Consider the following 19,658-nt stretch of genomic DNA (forward strand, 5'->3'; position numbering starts at 1 on the left):
GTATTTCCAAGTCTTCACTAGAGGAGCACATGAACACCATCACCTTCCTTTGTGTGAAACTCTGGGTACAGACTCTTTCTTGGTTGCTGCCTGTAATCCTAAATATTCATCACTTAGTAAGGATCTTGTAGTATAATGTGGTAAGGCTTACCATTGCTAGGCTGGTATTTAAAGCTACCTTTGGGGGTTTATTGAGATTACAAAATGCTTTTTCAATAGTTATTAACTAAAGATTGTCTTCCAGACAAAAATTCTTCTGCCTCATACCTGCTGAGCAGCTGGCATTACACCTGTCACCCAAAAGCTGGAGCTACTTTAGTACTCAGAATTAAGTCTGGATTTTCCTAGTTATTGTTTTCATTGGCTTAAAGCATTTGGGAGGGAAGATCTATGCAGTTAACCTGTTTTCTGTCTTTCCCATCAGTAACTCCTAGTTTCTAGACAATTTTATTTAAATGTGACAGATGTCTCATTTTTAATGCTTAACAGGTTTTTTGTGAAAAATAATGGCTTAACAGAAAGTTTAAAAATGCCTTATCTGAATGTAGCCTTGGTTACCAGATATCCAAAAATATCTAAGGAAACAAAATTTTGAGATTATCAACTTCGGTTGTTATGCAGTATCAGTTTGAATGGATAACTAGTTGCACTTTTTTTGAACACAGGCACAACCAATAACATTTTTGCTAGGTCAGTGACAAACTTATACTGTATCACCCTAAAAGAAGCTTCCATCTCTGTTTATCATATAGATTGTTCATAATTCTAAATATGTATTTTCTCATTTTCTTACTTAGTCTACAACTTGAATTTCTCTTGTAACCTGAATTTTCAAAATTGGTTCTCATTACTGAGAATAGAAGGTTTTAATTTTTTCTTCCTCAAAGACTTAAATACCTGATCTCTATTCTCACTACTGCTTGTCTTCTGCCCTTCCCCTTTGCTCCCTATTGCTTACATGTTTTTATGTGTATGGCATCAGAACCTCAGTGTTACACCATGAACACCTTTCAAGGATCAGTCAGGCAACACAAGTATAATCTGTTAAGCAGGGACCTCTCTGCTAAGCAGAGACCTCTTCACTTGGAGAAAGGTGGCTTTGGTTTGTTTTTTTAATGGTGGTGGGGAGAAGTCATAGAATGTTGAATAGCAGGAAAAGAGAAAATTCCTCTCTTGAAATTTCCATCTTGACTATAATTAGAAGCTAGTAGTACTGAATGGTTGAAATATGTTGAAGGTTGAAATAAAATTAAAGTAAGCCCTCTGCATTGTGCTAATGGCAGCAGAAACATGTAGTTATGCATATTCAGTGCTCCATGTGGACGGTGAATGCCAAGAGTTCAGTAACACTGGGTGTTGCTCAAGTACTGTATAACTTGTGTAGTAAAAGATATTACAGATGTCATTATAAACTCTTGGACATTTCAACAGTTGCTGCTTTCCGGGATGTTTTTATTTTGTAATTGAAGATCTTTTTCTTCCCTATATTAGGTATTGTACTTCAGTAACAAACTTCCTCGTAATGGGAGGATTTATGCTCCTTGCAAAGCCAGCAATGTAAGCAAATCTTTACCATTTTTTTGGACATTTTTATCAATTAGCAAAGAACTGTAAAGAATGGAGAGTGTATGTGTGTAGTAATGACCATGCAGAGACTTACTCTCAGCATACTTGAGTACACTAATTCCTTTCCTTCAGATAAAAAGTTATCTCCTCCTAACAATGATAAAAATTCAGGTTAAAATGCTGCTGAGTTCAGTTAGTTCATCTTGAAGGTGGATAATGGAGGAAAAAGGCTTGTTATTGGAAATTCCTTCAAAGAAACATAGAGTTCAGATACTGATTTTTGAAAACTTTAGATAAATGAGGTTAAATGTTCATCATTATTTAGTGTATTTATTCTTTCAAATGTTGCTGTTAAGAAAATACCAAAGAGAATTAGCTACAGTAGATAAGGTGAATTAATTTTATTTGAATTCTTTAAGTTTATGGAAGTGCTTTAAAATGATGCAAAAATAATATTTCTGCATGTGCATCTTCTCTGCCTCCCAAGGTTTCTTTGCTCTACTTCATGCAGAGATGCTGTAAATGTGAGGAAGGAATTGTTTTAAGGCCTGAGACAATACAGTTGAGGTTTTCAGATATTAAAGCTTTTTTTTTCATTTCTATAGAATTTTTGTCTGGGAAATAAAGTAATGACACTGGGTCTCTCATCCTAATGCTTTGAAGAAGTTGTTGTACTGAGGGTAATTTTTAATTTGTCTGTGGAATTGCTGCCTTTCCTTCACAAATTCTGCAGTTAGAAGTAATTCAGTTAACATTTACGGAGCGCTTTGAATGCAGTGTAAGTTATGGTACTGAAAGTTCCAGGTACCTAGGACAAAGAATATTCTGCCCCCTGAGGGTCAGTGCCAAAGTCTAAATGCAGAATCACCCTGCTGAGAGACACAGAGAATCTTTTTTCAACGGTCAGGGTTTTTAGGGTGACTTAGAGGAAATCTTAGTTCAAGTATAAGCTTGTTTAAAATTGATACTGAAATCGCCCAATGCTGAATTCATCACATCAGTTGTCACTGCTGGGTGTCACAGCTTCTCCTACTGCAACCAGGGTCTCATTAGGTAAATAACACTTCAGGGAAGAGATGTCGTGCAAGTTTTGTCCTGCTTCTTGCAGGGTAAAGTTAAGAATATCTTTGCTGGTAATGATGAATTTCCCCCACTCCTTCCCTGAGGGGTACTGTCTTAAGTAAATGGTTAGTGGTGTCAGCCCATTTTTTATGGATATTCTGCAGCATGAATGCATTAGATGTAGTCCCGACTTTCAAAAAGTACCAGCTTCAATGGAAGTCTCCATAGCTGGCAGGTTTTTGAGCATGTCCTCTGAAAGAGTAGACAAGCTGTTGTGCATGTTGTCTGTTGTTGTTTGATGGTTTTCAACAGAGGAACCTCCATGTGAGGATCTCAAAATTAAAAATAGCAAGCTATCCAGAGGCATAAATTTAAAACTAGGAGAAACAATCTTCTCTCTAAAAAAGACTTTATTCCTAAGGCTTGTGCAGTAACAGAGTTCTTAAATACCAATAGCAGACCTGGACAAGGTACAGTATTTTGTGTGAGATGGCATCTCACTAATGGTGTAGCATTCTTAGGGAGTCTGCTGTGAACTTTGATGTGTTTTGCTGTCCCTGGTGCCTGCTTTCTTAGCTTGATTCTTGCACCGGTGAGCACATATCTACGGCAAAGGAGAGGGAAAAATAGGTGTGCTTTCCTTTTAATGAGGAAATCCTGGGTTTGTGTGCTAATATACTGTCTTCAGAATCATTTCCCTCTTCTTCTCTGAACTAGATTAGTTGTCCCTCTTGGAAATCAGACTGAGGATTGAACAGATTTCCTGCCTTTCTCTGAGGTAGGATGTAATTTTTATAGTTAGGGGAAGGACTGCTCAGTTGCCTTGAACAACTGCAGGGGGAAAAAATTACTTCAGTATATTTAGGGAAGTGTACTAGAGCAAAGTTAAGTTCTTTCAGGCCTTCTTGCATGAATCAAGAGTGTCAGAAACTTACTACTCTAAAAGCAATGGGGATGTCTTTTCACCGGCTTGTACTTTACTAATCAAGTGGTAAAGAGGAAAAAGGCAATTGGTTACACTCCAAGTGAGCAACGTAGTCAGCTTCCTTCAGGCAGTTTGATGACTGAGCATATGAAATTACAAGTAAAAAACAGGTTTATGTTGTAGTTTTAGCTACATGTCTTTACTGCTGCACTTCCTCGAACTAAATTGTGAATAGATGAATAAGCAGCATGTATTTGCCCTTACAATTCTTACTGGTTTATGATAATCCAAAAAGGGGTGATCTGGGCTAATTTACATAAAACATTACTGATGTCTTAATGTCTTTTTTCTTCTCTCGTCCCTCTGTTTCCCAATGGTCCCATCATTTAGAGACTTCTTGAGTAAAAACCAGGAGCTGTTACAGAAACTGTCTGAGAAGAATGAGGAAAACCTCCAGCTAGTAGAAGTTTTGAATGCTCTGTTTTTCATGCCATTTGGACGACTTCATAATTATGCCAGAACTTTGCTAAAGCTTGCCACGTGTTTTGAAGTGGTAGGATGGTTTTTCTATCTATAGTGCAATAACTAAGCACATGAAACTTATAGCTTGGAAGTAACTGTGTGAAGTAAATGCCAGGTAATTAAAACCAGTTTATTCCTCAGAGGATCTGCTTCAAACTTGTATTTGCTGCAGGGAAGATCTTGTAGATTTATTTGCATAATCTTACACCACCTGCACAGATCATGTGACAGGTAGAAACTTGTTATTCTGCCAGAGCTTGTTTGTGTGCCTGAGTGCTTAATTGCAAATATATTGTTTTGATGTTTGCCTGTTGCTTTTCAGTTTCATTTGGCATCATTGCAGCTACCCTTGGCAGTAATACTCTACCAAAAACACTACATATATATTAGGTAGACTTTTACCACCCATTTAGAGGTGTATAATTACTTTGTTTTGAAATAAAAGATGACTAAACAGGCACAGTAACTACTTGTACATTTAGCCCAATATTGTAATTAGTGATTTAGAGTATTGTTCCTGCAATTATGAGCACTACTTCTGGGACAGCTTGTTAAGCTGCAAGAAAGAAGGTAATGTAATTGTGTATTAATCATTTTCCTTGTAACATTCAGGGACCTTCTTGTGGTTTCATAAAACTATCAGGACACTAATAGAACATTTGACCAAGAAAGTGATTTTATCTGTTCGGCTTATTACCCAGACCAACTGTCATGCACTTAGTGCTGATTTCATAAAATGACCAGTTGTATTGCAGCTTGGTTGGTGGTGTTGGTACAGGGGTTCAGCAGCACCCTCAGCTATGTCTTACCTTGTGCCCTGCAGGCATCTCCAGAATACCAGAAGCTGCAGGATTCTAGTTCATGTTACGAGAACCTTGCTGTTCATCTTAGCAGAAAAATGAAAGAAGCAGAATACACCCTTGGCTTCTGGAAGACTTTTCCTGGGAAAATGACGGTATGGTGATGATTGCCAGTCCATTAGCAGCTTGAATCTCTTGCTCACACTGCCTGTGTCTGTTACTAATGCTGCTGTCCCAGTTGCACTTCCTGTTTTTTCCAGCTGGTGTTGCTGTAGTACTCTTTACTTCAGAAAGGTTGGGCCTTTACTATGAAAGACTAAAGAACCGACCTTAAGTCACAGTCAGTGAGGAGTGGGATTCTGTCATTTTGCTTTTGACCCCACTGCAGGACTCCTTGCGGAAGCCGGAGCGGCGTTTGATCTGTGAGAGCAGCAATCGGGGCTTGTCGCTGCAGCACGCGGGAAGATTCTCTGTGAACTGGTTCATCCTCTTCAACGATGCTCTGGTACATGCTCAGGTGAGCCAGCTTGCAGCCAGGAACAAAACCTTTTCTCTGCTTCAAATAGCATTACATATTTTTCATACAGTGAAGTTTTTCCAGTGTAAAAGTAAATCTGAAATTATGTGTCTTTTTAACATTTCATTGAGTTGCCCTGTGGCTGGCATGGTTTCTGTTGGCTGTTCCTTGAAGCAAAGTGGTAGAAAGAGTCCCTAATGCTCAGTTTTTCCTAGTCCTCAAACAAAGGGAAAAAATAAACCATTTTGAAAAAAATGGGGCCAGGTTAATGGGTTAGTAATTGGTGATGTTTCCCTTCTCCTTTCCTACAGTTCTCAACACACCACATCTTTCCCTTGTCCACACTGTGGGTAGAAGCTCTTTCAGAAGAAGCTGGTAATGTGTGAGTATTCTTGCTTGTGATGCTGAAATAGTCTGATCTTTTGGGAGAGAAGATGAGCATTTTGTAACCAATTATTGTGAACTTGGAGTGGAAAGCAGTGATTGCAGCCATGTGTACCCTTTTTTCTTTTTTCAGAAAATGTATTTCTGTTTCTTAAAGTTGTGTAAACATCAGAAAGAATAAGGTGGTTGAGAGGGAAGCAAGTCTTCTTTGCTGCTGCTTCTTTTTATTGCTAACTTAAAGGGAGTGCTAGCTGGGGTAGGGAAAATACAGTAACAGTGCTCTAAGAAGCCTTGGGGTTCCAGGATGGAATTTCACAGATTAAAGTACTTTTCCCCTGTGTAGGAACGGGTTGAAGATTACAACACCCGAAGAGCAATTTGTTCTTGTTTCGTCAACGCCACAGGAGAAGGTGGGCATTTCTACAAATTTGACATGGCTTCAGTGATAAAAATGAGGCTTTTTCCCCTACTGTGAAACCAAACTGGGAGAAGGATTGCCTGAGTATTCCCCAATAATGAAATCTTTCTGCAGCTAAGTGTGCAGACTGGCTGTACATGGTGCCCAAGCATAGCAGTGTTACTGTGCACAGCACTGTGCTGAGCAGTGCCAGTTAACATGATTGTGCTTGCTGTAAAGGTGAGAGTTGGTGCAAAGACAGCTGTTGGCTAAATTCTGTCGTGAACCACTTTCTGTTTCAGACCAAGTGGCTGAGGGCAATAAGCCAAGCAGTGGATCAGGCCCTTAGAGGGACTTCTGACATGATTCTGTATGGAGCTGGTGGGAATGTGCCAAGACAGGAACCTCCTATTTCTCGCAGTGCCAAATACACCTTCTACAAGGACCCTCGATTCAAGGATGCTGTTTACGATGGGAGGTGGCTTTCAGGAAAGCCCCATGGAAGGTAAAAGCATTGGAATGAAACTGTTGAAACCAAAATTAAGTGGTTGCTGTAACAATAAGTAGGTTTACTCACAGAACGTATTTGTTAAGTACAGAGTGAACCGATTATCTTACTTATTTGCATGGGTTTGTATTTTTTCCAGAGGGATCCTAAAATGGGCAGATGGACGAATGTACTCTGGGACTTTCCGGACTGGGTTGGAGGATGGGTAAGATATTCTAACTACTTATGGAGCCAGGCAAGAAATACCTTTTGTTGTAGGACAAAACAACAAAACCTTTTTAATGAAAGGTTTTACAGTGAATCTTACTGACCTGACTTACAACATAGTGATGCATCTTCTCTAGTGTTTTCTTTGCTATATTTCTGGTAGAGCAAAGGTTTAGTAATTTAGCCAAGAGACAAAATCTTGAATTGAGACTTCAGGGTTTGGGTGAAAACTAATCAGAATATGTGATCTTGATGATGAAGATAACTATTACAGAGGAGACTGAAAGTAGGCTGAATGGAAGGTCTGGACATTATCATGTTATCTGGTGAAACAAATAAAACCTCTTGAAAATAACTTAATGTATTAAACAGCTTTGAATTAATCTGTGGACTTCATTGCTAAGAATCTGCTTAGAGCACTGTTGAGACTTATTAACTTATTTCCAAAGGCATTTTTATATGCATCTTATGAGCAGACATGTCTGTATTGGGCAGGATAAAAATATGCAAGGAGTCCTGTTGGCTTCAAGATATATTTTCAAAATATTGGGTTGGAGGGGAAGTTGAAATAGAAATTGAAATAGCTATCTGGCCACAGACAGCTTTTAAAAATTCCTCTTGGCTATTGGTATAACGTCAAACTATAAAACGATATCAAAGCTTTGGTCATTTGTAAGTGTAACTAATCCTGAAGATTTTAGGGTTGTTGGAGATGGAAATACTGCAAACAACTCCCAGCCAGAAAGAAATGGATTAGTACTTAGCTGTAATTGCTGAGATTATCAAGTGTGTATACTTGTATTTCAGCATGCATGTTATAGTCTCAGCAGTTAACAGCAGTGTCATGTTGCGTGGACATGCTCTGAGGACAACCTTCCGAACTGGATTTTGATCTCCTCAGGAGATTAAAATCAATAAATACCGTTGTGTATCTCATTCTTTTCAGGCATACTGAAATTGTGAATAATTCCTTGTCACTGAGCATAATTGGAAGCTAACATATTTTGAAAAAATCCTTTATAGAGCAATATATGTCCTCAGCTTTCCCTGGAATAGAGTGTACTTGAATTATCAAGAGCTGAAGAAAATAATAAAGGTAGAAGCAGTCTTATTATTTGAAAAGACTCATGGCCTGAGAAAAATGTTTCAGTGTAGCTGTGAGAGCAGTATTTACAACATGTCACAATCAAACAGAATGCAGTGTGGACTACATTGACCATCTAGTGATGCTGGAATTCTTGCTTTCTCTTACAAAAACTATCATCTGTGAATGCTGTAGTTAAAGATGCACAAAAATGAGAGAGAGCATTCTGATTTTAGAATGGCTCCATGATGTGTATCTGCTCTGTTAATGAAATGTATTGGTGTTACAGCTGCTTGTGTTCCATCTCTGCACTGGCAGGTATGGTGAATACAGAGTGCCTAACAAAGCACTGAATAAGGAGGACCATTACGTGGGATACTGGAAGGAAGGCAAAATGTGTGGGCATGGAGTGTACAGGTAACTTGTGGCACTTGTGTTGCTGTCACTGCATGGCTGCAGGAGAGCAGGGCTGATGCTCTGACCAAGCCTCTGTGTGTAACTTCCTTACATTGCAGACTTGTGGTCATAGTTAGTGTGGTTTATTTTCTGATTTTCTCACAATGCAACTTGTACAGTGGTCTGTTATTAATGTCTGCTCTAATGTTGCTGCCACCTTGCAATAAGATTCTTTCTTTTGAGAGATAAATATCACCTCCAATGCCCTTGCTTGTTGGGCAGAGTGGCTTTAAAACAATAAAGCATCCAAAGACTTGTATTAAAGGATATTTTGTCTGAAACATACTTTAACTGTAGTTGCCATTTGGTGTGGTTGTAATGCAATTCCTAGAAGGAAAAAGAGAGGGTTTATCTGGGGGAAGCACCAAGCAAAACATAGTCAATTAAAAACTCCAAAACCAGCCCCCCAGCAGAGCCGTAGATAAGACTCTTACTTGTTCCTGTGTTGTTGTTGCTGTTCCAGCTATGCTACTGGTGAGGTGTATGAGGGGTGTTTTCAGGATAACATGCGGCATGGGCACGGGCTGCTGCGCAGTGGGAAACTGACCTCTTCTTCTCCCAGTATGTTCATTGGACAGTGGATAATGGATAAGAAGAGTGGTTATGGAGTTTTTGATGATATCACAAGGTAATGCTTCCACAAATCCTTGAAACTCAGGTATGACACGCAATTGCAAAAAGAGTAGGAAAGGATTTGATTTGTGAGTACCAGTAATAGCATATGTTTTGGTTTTTTTTTTTTTTTCCTTCTTTATTGCTGGGCTTTCTAGGTTGATAGTATAAAGAGATGGGTCTAGAAACTGCTTTTTGGTGCTGCTTCTGGAGTGAATGGTGGAGGGATTGTACTGTTTTTTTTCTGTCTTGTTTTCTGTCATACTCCTGCCTGAAAACTAGCTCTGAGTATGGTGTCTTATTGAGGCGTTGTGTTGTGCATGTGCTGAAAGTATTAAGAATTCATGTAAGAAATATTCTTTAATCCCAGGCCTATGAGACTGGGACTAATTGTTCAATGGCAGATAATGGTGCTCATTAATTTCAGCTCATGCTCAGGTTTTCCATTGGCTTATTCTGCCAATGCAATGAAGGAGAGATGCTTCCTCTCAGGGCAGATTACTGAAGTGATGGTGTGAGAGACAGACTTGCACTAAATATGTGCAATAAATGAACCCTGAGCACACATCAATATAATCTTTCAGTCACCAATTTAATGCTTCTGTTCCTGGGAAGAGCTTTTGGTGAATGCCCAAGGAACTGTTGTTGGTTTAACTGAATACTCACTGAAAAAGCCAAGCAGGGTAAAGTCTGGAGTGTAAAAGGGAGATGTTTTTCTGGACCAGAGCTTTTGTAACATCTCTAGGTATTTCCTCATGTCAGTTTTGCACCTAGTCTTGCTCAGAGGTGGTTGTTCTTACACTGTAGTGCCGAGATGTATCTGCATACTTTCTTTAGTCATTTATTTTCCTAGGACAGATAGATACCAGCTTTTCTTGCAAATCCTCTCACTTCCAGAATTTGTAAATGCAGTGTTAGTTCATGGTGAAGGAGGAGTGTGGCATTTGCTTTTCACTCCAGCACTCAAACATGAGTGAGCTGCCTTGATGTAGTTTTGCTTCTGGTCTCAAGGAAGTAATCTGTGTATCTTGGTGTCCTCAGGATTTGTTTTCTGCACTTATTCTGCAGCCCAGACAAAAAAGGAATAGCTGCAGACACTATTGCCTGCTGTCATTTTTGCAAAACAGTTGTTTCAACAAGTGTGACTTGGAGTTTCCATCCCAGTAACTGAGCATACAGAATCTCTCTCCAAGGGGCCTTCACCCAGCAGAGGCCTCTGTAGCTGGCAGGATGAATCACCAGACAAGCTTCCTGCCACCTTATGGGGCCAGTCAGCTGGGAGAGCTTAGTTTAATGGTTGGGCTTACTCTCTTTACTAAAAACATAGTTTTTCCTGCATACATTTCAAGGAAAATGCTTGGGAAGAAGCAGAATCATATCAAATCAGTCATTAGGTTCCCTCTAAAAGCAGAAGAAAAGGCATTGAGAAGTTAATTTTTTGTTAATTGCATGGGGAAAATGTCACATTCTCTTTCAGAACACTGGAAAAATAGGTTGTTTGGAAATATTTGGGACTTGCACTAAGTTTCAAACACCTCTAGCCTGATATCCATGTGCTTATACAAAGAAAAAATGTATTTTAAATAGTCTAAAAGAGGCTGATGTTTATTTGTAAGCAATCTTTAATTGTGTAATAAATTTTTTGATATCATGACCTTTGTTATTTGTACAATATGATGTACTTCTTCACAATATTTGCATTCCTAATATTTAAAAAACGTCATGTATGACTTTATAGGTCACCCTCCTGTTCCCCAAGAAGAACAGCTTGGTTTCTTTGAATTTTTTTATTCTCTTCAGTTTGAGTCATCAGACTTTAGGCAAAGGAAATAAAAACTTTGGCAAAACAAACTTCTCAGGTTCCCTGGGGCATGCATTGGGCTTAACAGGGCTTCAGCCCTGTTTCAGCTCATCAGTTTGCTTGGACATGGCCAATTTGAAATTTGAATTGGGAAAGAAAGTTCACTGTAATTTATTTGTATCAAAAAGAGTTTATATTTTCATCGGGCTGGTAAACCTAAACTGACAGACCCAAAGCAAGTGCTCTGTGACTCTCTTCTGATGATTTCTGTACTGGTCAATGTGGCTGTAAAGCCAAAGGAGGAGTGGAGATGTACTATTTAGGCCCTGTTTTTCCCACTTCGTTTTTCTTCAGAGGAGAAAAGTATATGGGAATGTGGCAAGATGATCTTTGCCAAGGCAATGGTGTTGTGGTTACTCAGTTTGGACTGTATTACGAAGGAGCCTTCAGCAGCAACAAAATGATGGTGAGTTGGACACTGGACCCCGGGCTTAGGGACTTCTCCTCTAAGTGTGGCAGCTTTCTGAGGCAGATGAGTGTGTGTTAGGCTGTGGAAACTTTCTGTTCTTCTAATCTTCTATTGTCCATGCTTCTAGAATTGGCTTTATTATCCCTGCTCTGTTTTACCTAGGGCTACTTCAGAAAGAGCTGAAAAATTACTATTTGCTGAGAATTAATAACAGGTTTTCTGAAGTGCATCCTTAGATCGGTGGTCTGCCGTTCTGTTATAATTACTGCTTTGTGTTCTTTGTGATTCTTTTTGTAGGGGACTGGAATTCTGCTTTCTGAGGATGATACAGTCTATGAGGGGGAATTCTCAGATAACTGGACTCTGAGTGGAAAGGTCAGTATTACAGTTGTCACCTGTAAACTGTTAACTATCTAAGAAAATAAAAAGGTTGTAATTTGGTTCCCAATGGATTTTAGTTAATTTTTTTTTATCTTTTCTCAAGGGAACACTGACCTTGCCAAATGGAGATTATATTGAAGGTCTCTTCAGTGGAGAGTGGGGATCTGGAATAAAAATCACAGGAACCTACTTCAAACCTAGTTTGTATGAGAATGAGAAGGACAAGCCTAAAGCACTGTGAGTGTGGAGTAATAAATAATATCTCACGTGGTTCAGTGTTACTTAGGAACAGAATGATTGTCTTTTTTCAAAGACTGGTCAAAAATACTTCCCAAAGAAACACTGAAAACATTTTGAAAACATTTTTCCTCTTTCTTGCTGCTCATGAAATAAAATAAGATAAACATTTTTTAATAGTTATTATTTGCTTTAATTACTACTTGAATATGCAAATAGTGGCATGAAATTACAGGACAGCTGATGTGCTGCTACTGTGCTGTAGCAGTCTCAAACTTTTATTTGTTTATGTTAGAACTGGCTGACAGAGCCTGAGTTCACAGCTGCTGCTGACTTTTGAGCTCCTGAGAAAGATTTAAGTTCCATTAGAGCAGTTAAGTTAATCAGAGACCTGTCTGCCTTCTGGCAGTTACTTTGTTAGCAATTTCATGAATTGTGTCATTTAATAATGCCAGTGGGGATATATTTGGACAGAATTGACTAGATCCTCCACCTCTTCCAAACAGTGTATAAGAAAATAGAATGTTGCTGATTTGCAAAAGAGCATTTCAATACCTTGGCAAAGATGACTTTGAAAAGTATCCATAAACCCCTCTGTATAGCAGATGCCTTAGGGTAATTTGCTTAATTATTTCTGGGGGAAAAAAGCAAAACATGTTTAAGTTGTAATTGATACATCTTTGAGTAAAAGAAACCTAAGTAAAGGGTTGATGGTGAGATGTTGGAATGTGGTATCACCATGTAATGGTTTAGGAATTGCTGTATGAGATTCGGTATCTTGGAAACATGCTCTGAAATTTCAGATTAAAATGGGAAACACAACTTTAATATTTTTACATAGATTACTTGTCAGTTGGCTTCCCGAAGCTTTCACTGGTGATTTCTTTTGACAGTGCTGACACCTACAACAGCATGCAAGTTAAGCAGGGCCTCCCGCTGAACTGAACACTTGCAGCCTTTGCAGCTGTCTGCTTTTTACCCCAGTAGGGAGTCTATGAATAAATGTATATACATATTTTTGAGGATTGCTTGTGAAATAAGGGTTTCATCTACCCTCTTCTGACTATCTTCATGTTTAAAATCTTCTGGTATAATTTCTGAAAAGGCTTAGAGTCTACTTTTTCTGCTTTGTGAAACTGGCAGCATGGGGAAATTACCTGTGTTGCTAGTTCTCATCTCAAATATGCTGGAAGAAATATTAATGAAAGGTCTGGCAACTTCTGACACTTGATTTAAACCATGACAGCACTTACTTGTTTTGAGAAAGCTTTTCAAAGCCCAAAATTTCATGGTAGGTCTGAGGTATCTTTATCTATACACATGGGTAGAAGAGCTCTTGGTTTTCTTCTGGCTATAGATGATCCCTGAGCATTGTCTGGCAGTGAAAGGATGCCTGAGCTGGTTTTGCTCTCTATCAGCACATCCCTAACATTCCCTGCAACATTATCTGTAGCTACTACTTCAGGGCCAGAAGCTGTGTACCCATCCTTGGTATTTATGTGGGAAGCTGTGCTGCTTGGACACTCCAGGATAGTGAGATACTTGGGACTTATTTGTGCCGTGTCCTTGCTACATTAATGTGTTATGAGACTTCTGAATGAATGCCAGTGGTGAAGATAAGCACCAGCCCTTTGTTGTACCATTTCCTGGAAGGCTGCAAGAAAGAGTAAAACTAACAAAGTTCATAGCTGTTCTCTAATGTAGGAATTAGTTGTAGGCTCTAACTTTATTCTTAGTGATAAAACTTGGTTCACACTAGAGTCTGTTAAGTTTCTCAGCTTTTGGTAAAACAGTGTGGGAGATGAGATTGACATTAGCCATGGGTGGTTTTCAAGCTAAATGTGTTGCTTCATTGCTATTTGATTTTAAAAAACCCACTGGTCATTTTATTAGGCGGAAACTTGGGATCCTGGCAGTGTCCCCTGATGAGAAATGGAAGGCAGTATTTGAAGAATGCTGGAACCAGCTTGGCTGTGAGAGCCCTGGCCAGGGGGACAGATGGAAGGCTTGGGACAACATTGCGGTGGCTCTGACCACCAACCGACGGCAGCACAAAGACAGGTTGGCTCCTAGAGAATGTGTCACCAGGCAAAACAGGATGGAGAGGAAACTGGGATTGCACTCAGCTCTAAACTTGAAACTCTGGCTGTAAAGTTTTAGTTAAAACAACAGCAAATCCCAAGTGAAATTATAACCTTACTGCTCTGCACTACAAACCCTTTCAGGGACATGCTGATGTTTATTACTAGTTGAGTTGTTAATGTCGGGGTTTTTTCCCCCATTGTGTGTCTCAACTTGTACAATGTCTGTCTTTTTAAACTGCAGCCCAGAATTACTGAGCCGCTCACATACTCAGACACTGGAAAGTTTGGAGTTCATTCCACAACACATTGGTGCCTTCACCCTGGAAAAATATGAAAATATAAAAAAATATTTGATAAAGGTATTGTGACTGAAATGCTCACATACTAAGGCATGGCAAGGCATGACAAGCTCACTTTGTAACAGCTTTCCTAATTAATTCCATATTTGCACTCTTGTAATCCATAGTTCATGCTTGCTCATCACTTAATATATTGAAGTCCGCAATAAGACTACAGTCATTGAATACCTAATGACTGCCCTTTTAAAGTCACTTTCTGTTCTTTAATGTTGGATCCCAGCAAAGTATCTTGAAATACTTGCTAATTTTTGCATGTTAACTTTAAGAGTACTGGACAGATGACTAGTCCAAGTAGTAGCACAAGTTCTGGTACTGTCTTGACTCCTATAAATTGTGTTTAGCTGACACCAAAATTTTATAATCCAATTGGCAAGTTGTTAAATGTAGCTGAATTTTGAGATAATTGTAATATTTTTTTGAAAGCCTGTTGTTGAATCTCTCACCCATCTGTCTTGGATTCCATTTTTTTAAACTTGTCTGCCATTGACCTATCTGACTGGCCAATTAATATACATTGTCTCAGGCTTGTGATACTCCTCTCCATCCCTTGGGCAAGCTGGTGGAGACACTGGTGGCGGTCTACAGAATGACCTATGTTGGAGTAGGAGCAAATCGACGACTGCTGCAGGAGGCTGTAAGGGAGATCAAGTCCTACCTCAAACGCATCTTCCAGCTGGTCAGGTAACGAGATTCATTTCCAAGTCAAACTACTGCTGAATTCATTAAAGCTGCCCCATGTACTGAAGCTGTCTAGTGTTGTACAGTTCAAATTATTACTTAATGTTGGGGGTTGCTTGTATTTTCCTATCTTTTTAAGGAGCCTTGAATATTTTGTCAAAAATGGAAAAACTGAACTCTTTACACCTACATTACATCCTACATTGTACTTCAAAATGTGGCTGTAAGCAGCTCACCTGGAATATGGATTTATAATTTTGTGTCTGTGGATATCAGTGCTGTGCAAAGACAGTGTTCGAAGGGTATAGAACACTAGTGAGGATAGGGAATCCCAGTGTATTCCATAAAGTTCTTACCAATATGGCATTAAAGTTCTTACCAACATGGATGAACAATCTTCTATGAACAGCTGGCTTAGATTCTTGAGAATAATTACAGCTTTAATTGTGTCCTGCCAATCTGAAAGCAGAAACGCTCCAAATTACTAACAATTAGAAGCCTTGTCTGGAGGGAAGCGATGTTAATGTAGGAAAGGTGTCCTTGGAGAGGTTGGCCTTCCGAAGTTTTCCTCCAGGGAGCTGGTACTCTGTGTGTGTTAGCTGTGCTGCGCCCACCATGTATTATTTTTGCTGTCTTGGTGCTGAGATCTGTGGAAACGTGTGATGTGACCTCAACTGCTGTTACGCGTGTTGCCTTTTAGGTTCTTGTTTCCTGATCTCCCGGAAGAGGGCAGCACAATTCCATTTCTGACAACGGAGCCAAAAGGAAGGCGATCATTTTGCAGTGGGAAATCTGATTCCAGATCAGAATCTCCTGAGCCAGGGTACATAAAGGAAAAACAAATAAAAATTAACAAAGCCTTTATTTTACTTGTTGCATTTATTTTTCTTCTTTGGGAGAAGGAAGATAAACAATATTCAACTGATGGATCTAAGAGTGGTTTTTCTTCACCTTGGGTTCTGATGACAGATTCTGATAAGCAATCTTCCATGTTAGGGTTGTAATAAGCATTTCATGCTTGTCCATGCAGTGGTTTTTTACTTAAAACAAAATTTGCTTTTGTTTGTTATGGGTAAGCCAGTTAAGGCTTGGGCCTGGGCTTCAGAAAAGTATTCAGATTAGAGCACTAGAGGTAATTTATAACATTTTCTTATCAGAGTTGCTATTTGGTGGATTTGTACTTATTTTTTTACTCTTATCCCTTTAGAATAGGCTCCTGTACATTAAAGATTTGTTCCAATGATTTTAATTTAATTTTTATAGGTAATTAGGGTTTTTTATGTCTTCCTCTGCAAACCACCCCCTCTGGATTTTTGTTGCAGTTATGTGGTAACCAGTTTTGGCTTGCTGCTCCCTGTATTACTGCCACGCCTCTATCCCCCTCTGTTTATGTTGTATGCCTTGGACAATGAGCGTGAGGAGGATATTTACTGGGAATGCGTTTTACGCCTAAACAAACAAACTGATATGGCTCTTCTCAGCTTTCTTGGAGTGCAAGCGTGAGTATGCCACAACAAAACATAAACTGCAACAGGTTATGGCATGTAATTAGGTAAAAGCAACTAAAACAAAGCCTCAATTTTCTGAAGTATTTTCTTTGCTTTAAATGCATCTAAGCATGTCTTCAAGCCAATTAGAAGGGTTGAGAGAGGGAATCAAACATTCCCTCTTCCAAAACAGGGAGGTGGAAGGGATGGGACAGAGGTAAAGATTGACATTGCTCCAAAATCAGTGAGACATTTCAAATTACACAATTTCCTGGGTACCTGTGGGAGGTGTAGTGGATCCTGTAGGAAGGGCTGTTGTGTCTCAGAACATGATGACTTCAATCCTGTAATGCAAAAGATACTTTAAGACTATGTTTTGTCTTGGGTTTCTTGCAGGAAATTTTGGCCAGGAACTGTGTCCATCCTTGGAGAGAGTAGAAAGGTATGTTCATTGGGCCTTGTTTACATGTTTTGCCCAGTGCTTCTTTTAAGAAACTGAAATCATCAAAGTGATCAAAGAATTTTTGGCCAGCCTTTTTGCTTAAGATATGCCATGTTATTATATTTCCCTTAAGTTTGTCTACTGTTTAAATGCTATGGTAATGACTTAGCAGGGGCACTGGACTAGATGATCTCCAGAGGTCCCTTCCAGCCCCAGCCATTCTGTGATTCCTTACAGTGGCCATCAGTCCAGCTTTGTCACTCACTGACTGACTTGGTAATGAATTTAAGAGACCTTTGCTCAGTCTCTAGTTGTGAAAGTGTGAGAATGAAAGTCTAGGAAGGAGACTTTCAAGCTGCTTAATTAAGAGAATTATATTATTATATACTTTCTGATTAGCAAAAATGTGTAGTTTACATTCTTAATAATGATCTTGTTGAAAGAGGTTCAACACTGAACAGTGGGGGTGCTGAACCTGCCTGATGAATCTTACCATGATTACACAGGTATCATCAAACACAAAAGACGCCTGCTTTGCCTCTGCTGTTGAATGTTTACAGCAAATCAGGTAATTCTCTGCAATTTGTCTTTTTGTTTCACTGTTACTGCTATAGTAGTATCTGGTTTACTTGACTGGGATCCTTTACATGTCACCCTTTCTTGTGCACCTTCCTAAGAGAAGTCACTAAGATGTTTTCCAGTTCTGAGTAAAGATGCAATTTCTCCTAGTGGGGAATGAAGTGTTGCCTCATAAACATGACTGAAAGGTGTCTGTAGGGCACCATTTAGAATCAAAGGCATAAGGACGTCTATGAAATACACATGTGAATTTCCAAACAGCTGTGGTAAAGTGACCTGAGCTTGGGAGGCTTTTCTGTGTCTGTTGTGCAAGAATTTAAGAAATTAGTAAATTTAAAATATTTTAGAAAGGAATTTTTCCCTTTTTACCACTATATTAAAACACCATGAAAGTATGAAGAGAGTCTCACTTGCAGTAGTGTGCCTTGGTGTGGTGTTTGTAACCTGGGTACTGTGCAGCCTTGGCAGCCCTGGCTGCTGCAGTGTCAATGTCTGACTGACCTCCATGGGCACAAGGAGGGCCATGGTGGCCTGCAAACCCTTCCTAATTTAGATGCAGATTTCTCACTGCTTACTGTTATCCTGGTTTGCTTTTGGTCTCCAAATAGTACCACATTTACCCCAGCTGACAAGCTGAAGGTGATCCAGCAGACTTTTGAAGAGATCTCCCAGAGTGTACTTGAGACCCTTCAGGAAGATTTTCTGTGGTCCATGGATGACTTGTTTCCTGTTTTTCTCTATGTGGTTCTACGAGCCAGGTAAGCACCAAGGGTGGCATCAGTCATAGGCTGAGCATAGGCAGTAGAAGTATTTCTCTGTTAAATACGCCTGCTGCTTGTTATAGGATTAGTTACTGGCTTTTTGTAACTATAAATTTTCCAACTTGACTGTTTGCTTTGGTCTGAAAAAGTCTTGAACCGTCTTTATAGTGAAAAGGCCCTGAATTCAGAATTAAGAAACATTATACTGGCAACTTTTGTTCCCATGTTCACTTTCCTGCTCTCACATGTGGCAGGATAAGGAATTTGGGGTCTGAAGTGCACTTAATTGAAGACCTGATGGATCCCTATCTCCAGCATGGGGAGCAAGGCATCATGTTCACTACCTTGAAGGTATGAAAATTATTCAGAGTTATTAAAGGCTTTCTTTGGAAATAATAATCTTTTAGCAATGAAGATCAGCTTAGGTCAATTACATGAACATTAGGCTATAACTTCTTTGACTTTTTAAATTGAAATACTTTACTACGATAGGCAAGGAAATTTATTGTAGAGCTTTGACTAACCTCCTAATTGCAGGTACCACTAAGAAAAATGGTGCAATGTGCAAATGTGGATTACTCAAAGGTAATATTGGTTGCTCTTGAAGTGCTCTAAATGCTCACCTGGAGCTTGTCATTCCCCTGCAACTTAACAAGCCTTACTCTCCCTATAAAAATTGAAATGAAGTGCTTCTTTGGAGATTAGCTATTCCATTAAAGTTTGATATTACATCAGGACTTTCCAAGAATGATATTTTAGGGGAAAAAAAAGCCACTCCGTCACTCTCTACATTTTATTAAATATTCCTACCTTTTTAAGTATGGGAAAAGGAAGAAAGTGGGTTTGGAAGAATATCCTATTGTACACTGAGACATTCATAATGGAAATATGTTGTTTTGGTACCTCAAAACTGGTTTTCATGTGGATCTTGTGACAGTTCAGCTGTATGTAGCCTTTTAGTGGTCTTGTTTTGGAGGGAGGCTATTAATCTGCAACTTAAGAAAGAATCTTAAACTGAAGTGTAAGGTTATCATGATTGTATTTTCTGTCTGCGCAAACTCAAAATAGTTGAGTCCAGAGGATTTTTTTTAAAGACTTACTAGTTTCATAATGTGGAAAAAAAGTAAGGTTTGCATTGATTCAGATTTACTAAAGATCCTACATGGTGGAAGCAGAAGTAGAATCTAATTTGCCATGACTGCAAGTATTGTCTGAAACATTTATATTAAGTTTCTGATCCTGGCTGACCTGACCCAGTGCATATTTGAACCTACATTAAGAAGTGAACATGAGATCAGGGTGATGGACACCTTTGCTTTTCAGTCTAAGTGCTTTTGAAA

General features: G+C 39.1%; 1 protein-coding gene across 1 annotated transcript in view; it reads left to right on the plus strand.

The window, feature by feature from the left end:
• Positions 1-19,658, plus strand: part of ALS2 (alsin Rho guanine nucleotide exchange factor ALS2) — a 36,830-nt gene that overhangs the window by 16,052 nt on the left and 1,120 nt on the right. Inside the window, exons 12-33 of the mRNA XM_030277707.4 lie at positions 1,492-1,557; positions 3,944-4,106; positions 4,899-5,030; positions 5,264-5,392; positions 5,704-5,774; positions 6,120-6,186; positions 6,476-6,678; positions 6,821-6,886; positions 8,291-8,389; positions 8,892-9,056; positions 11,196-11,307; positions 11,608-11,685; positions 11,795-11,928; positions 13,822-13,989; positions 14,254-14,371; positions 14,895-15,052; positions 15,750-15,872; positions 16,372-16,548; positions 16,933-16,978; positions 17,485-17,546; positions 18,166-18,315; positions 18,573-18,669. Of these exons, the coding sequence (XP_030133567.3) occupies positions 1,492-1,557; positions 3,944-4,106; positions 4,899-5,030; positions 5,264-5,392; positions 5,704-5,774; positions 6,120-6,186; positions 6,476-6,678; positions 6,821-6,886; positions 8,291-8,389; positions 8,892-9,056; positions 11,196-11,307; positions 11,608-11,685; positions 11,795-11,928; positions 13,822-13,989; positions 14,254-14,371; positions 14,895-15,052; positions 15,750-15,872; positions 16,372-16,548; positions 16,933-16,978; positions 17,485-17,546; positions 18,166-18,315; positions 18,573-18,669 (2,584 nt within the window). The remainder of the gene's footprint in view (positions 1-1,491; positions 1,558-3,943; positions 4,107-4,898; positions 5,031-5,263; positions 5,393-5,703; positions 5,775-6,119; positions 6,187-6,475; positions 6,679-6,820; positions 6,887-8,290; positions 8,390-8,891; positions 9,057-11,195; positions 11,308-11,607; positions 11,686-11,794; positions 11,929-13,821; positions 13,990-14,253; positions 14,372-14,894; positions 15,053-15,749; positions 15,873-16,371; positions 16,549-16,932; positions 16,979-17,484; positions 17,547-18,165; positions 18,316-18,572; positions 18,670-19,658) is intronic.

The sequence above is a fragment of the Taeniopygia guttata genome, chromosome 7, assembly GCF_048771995.1.
Source record: "Taeniopygia guttata chromosome 7, bTaeGut7.mat, whole genome shotgun sequence".
Classification (NCBI taxonomy): domain Eukaryota; kingdom Metazoa; phylum Chordata; class Aves; order Passeriformes; family Estrildidae; genus Taeniopygia; species Taeniopygia guttata.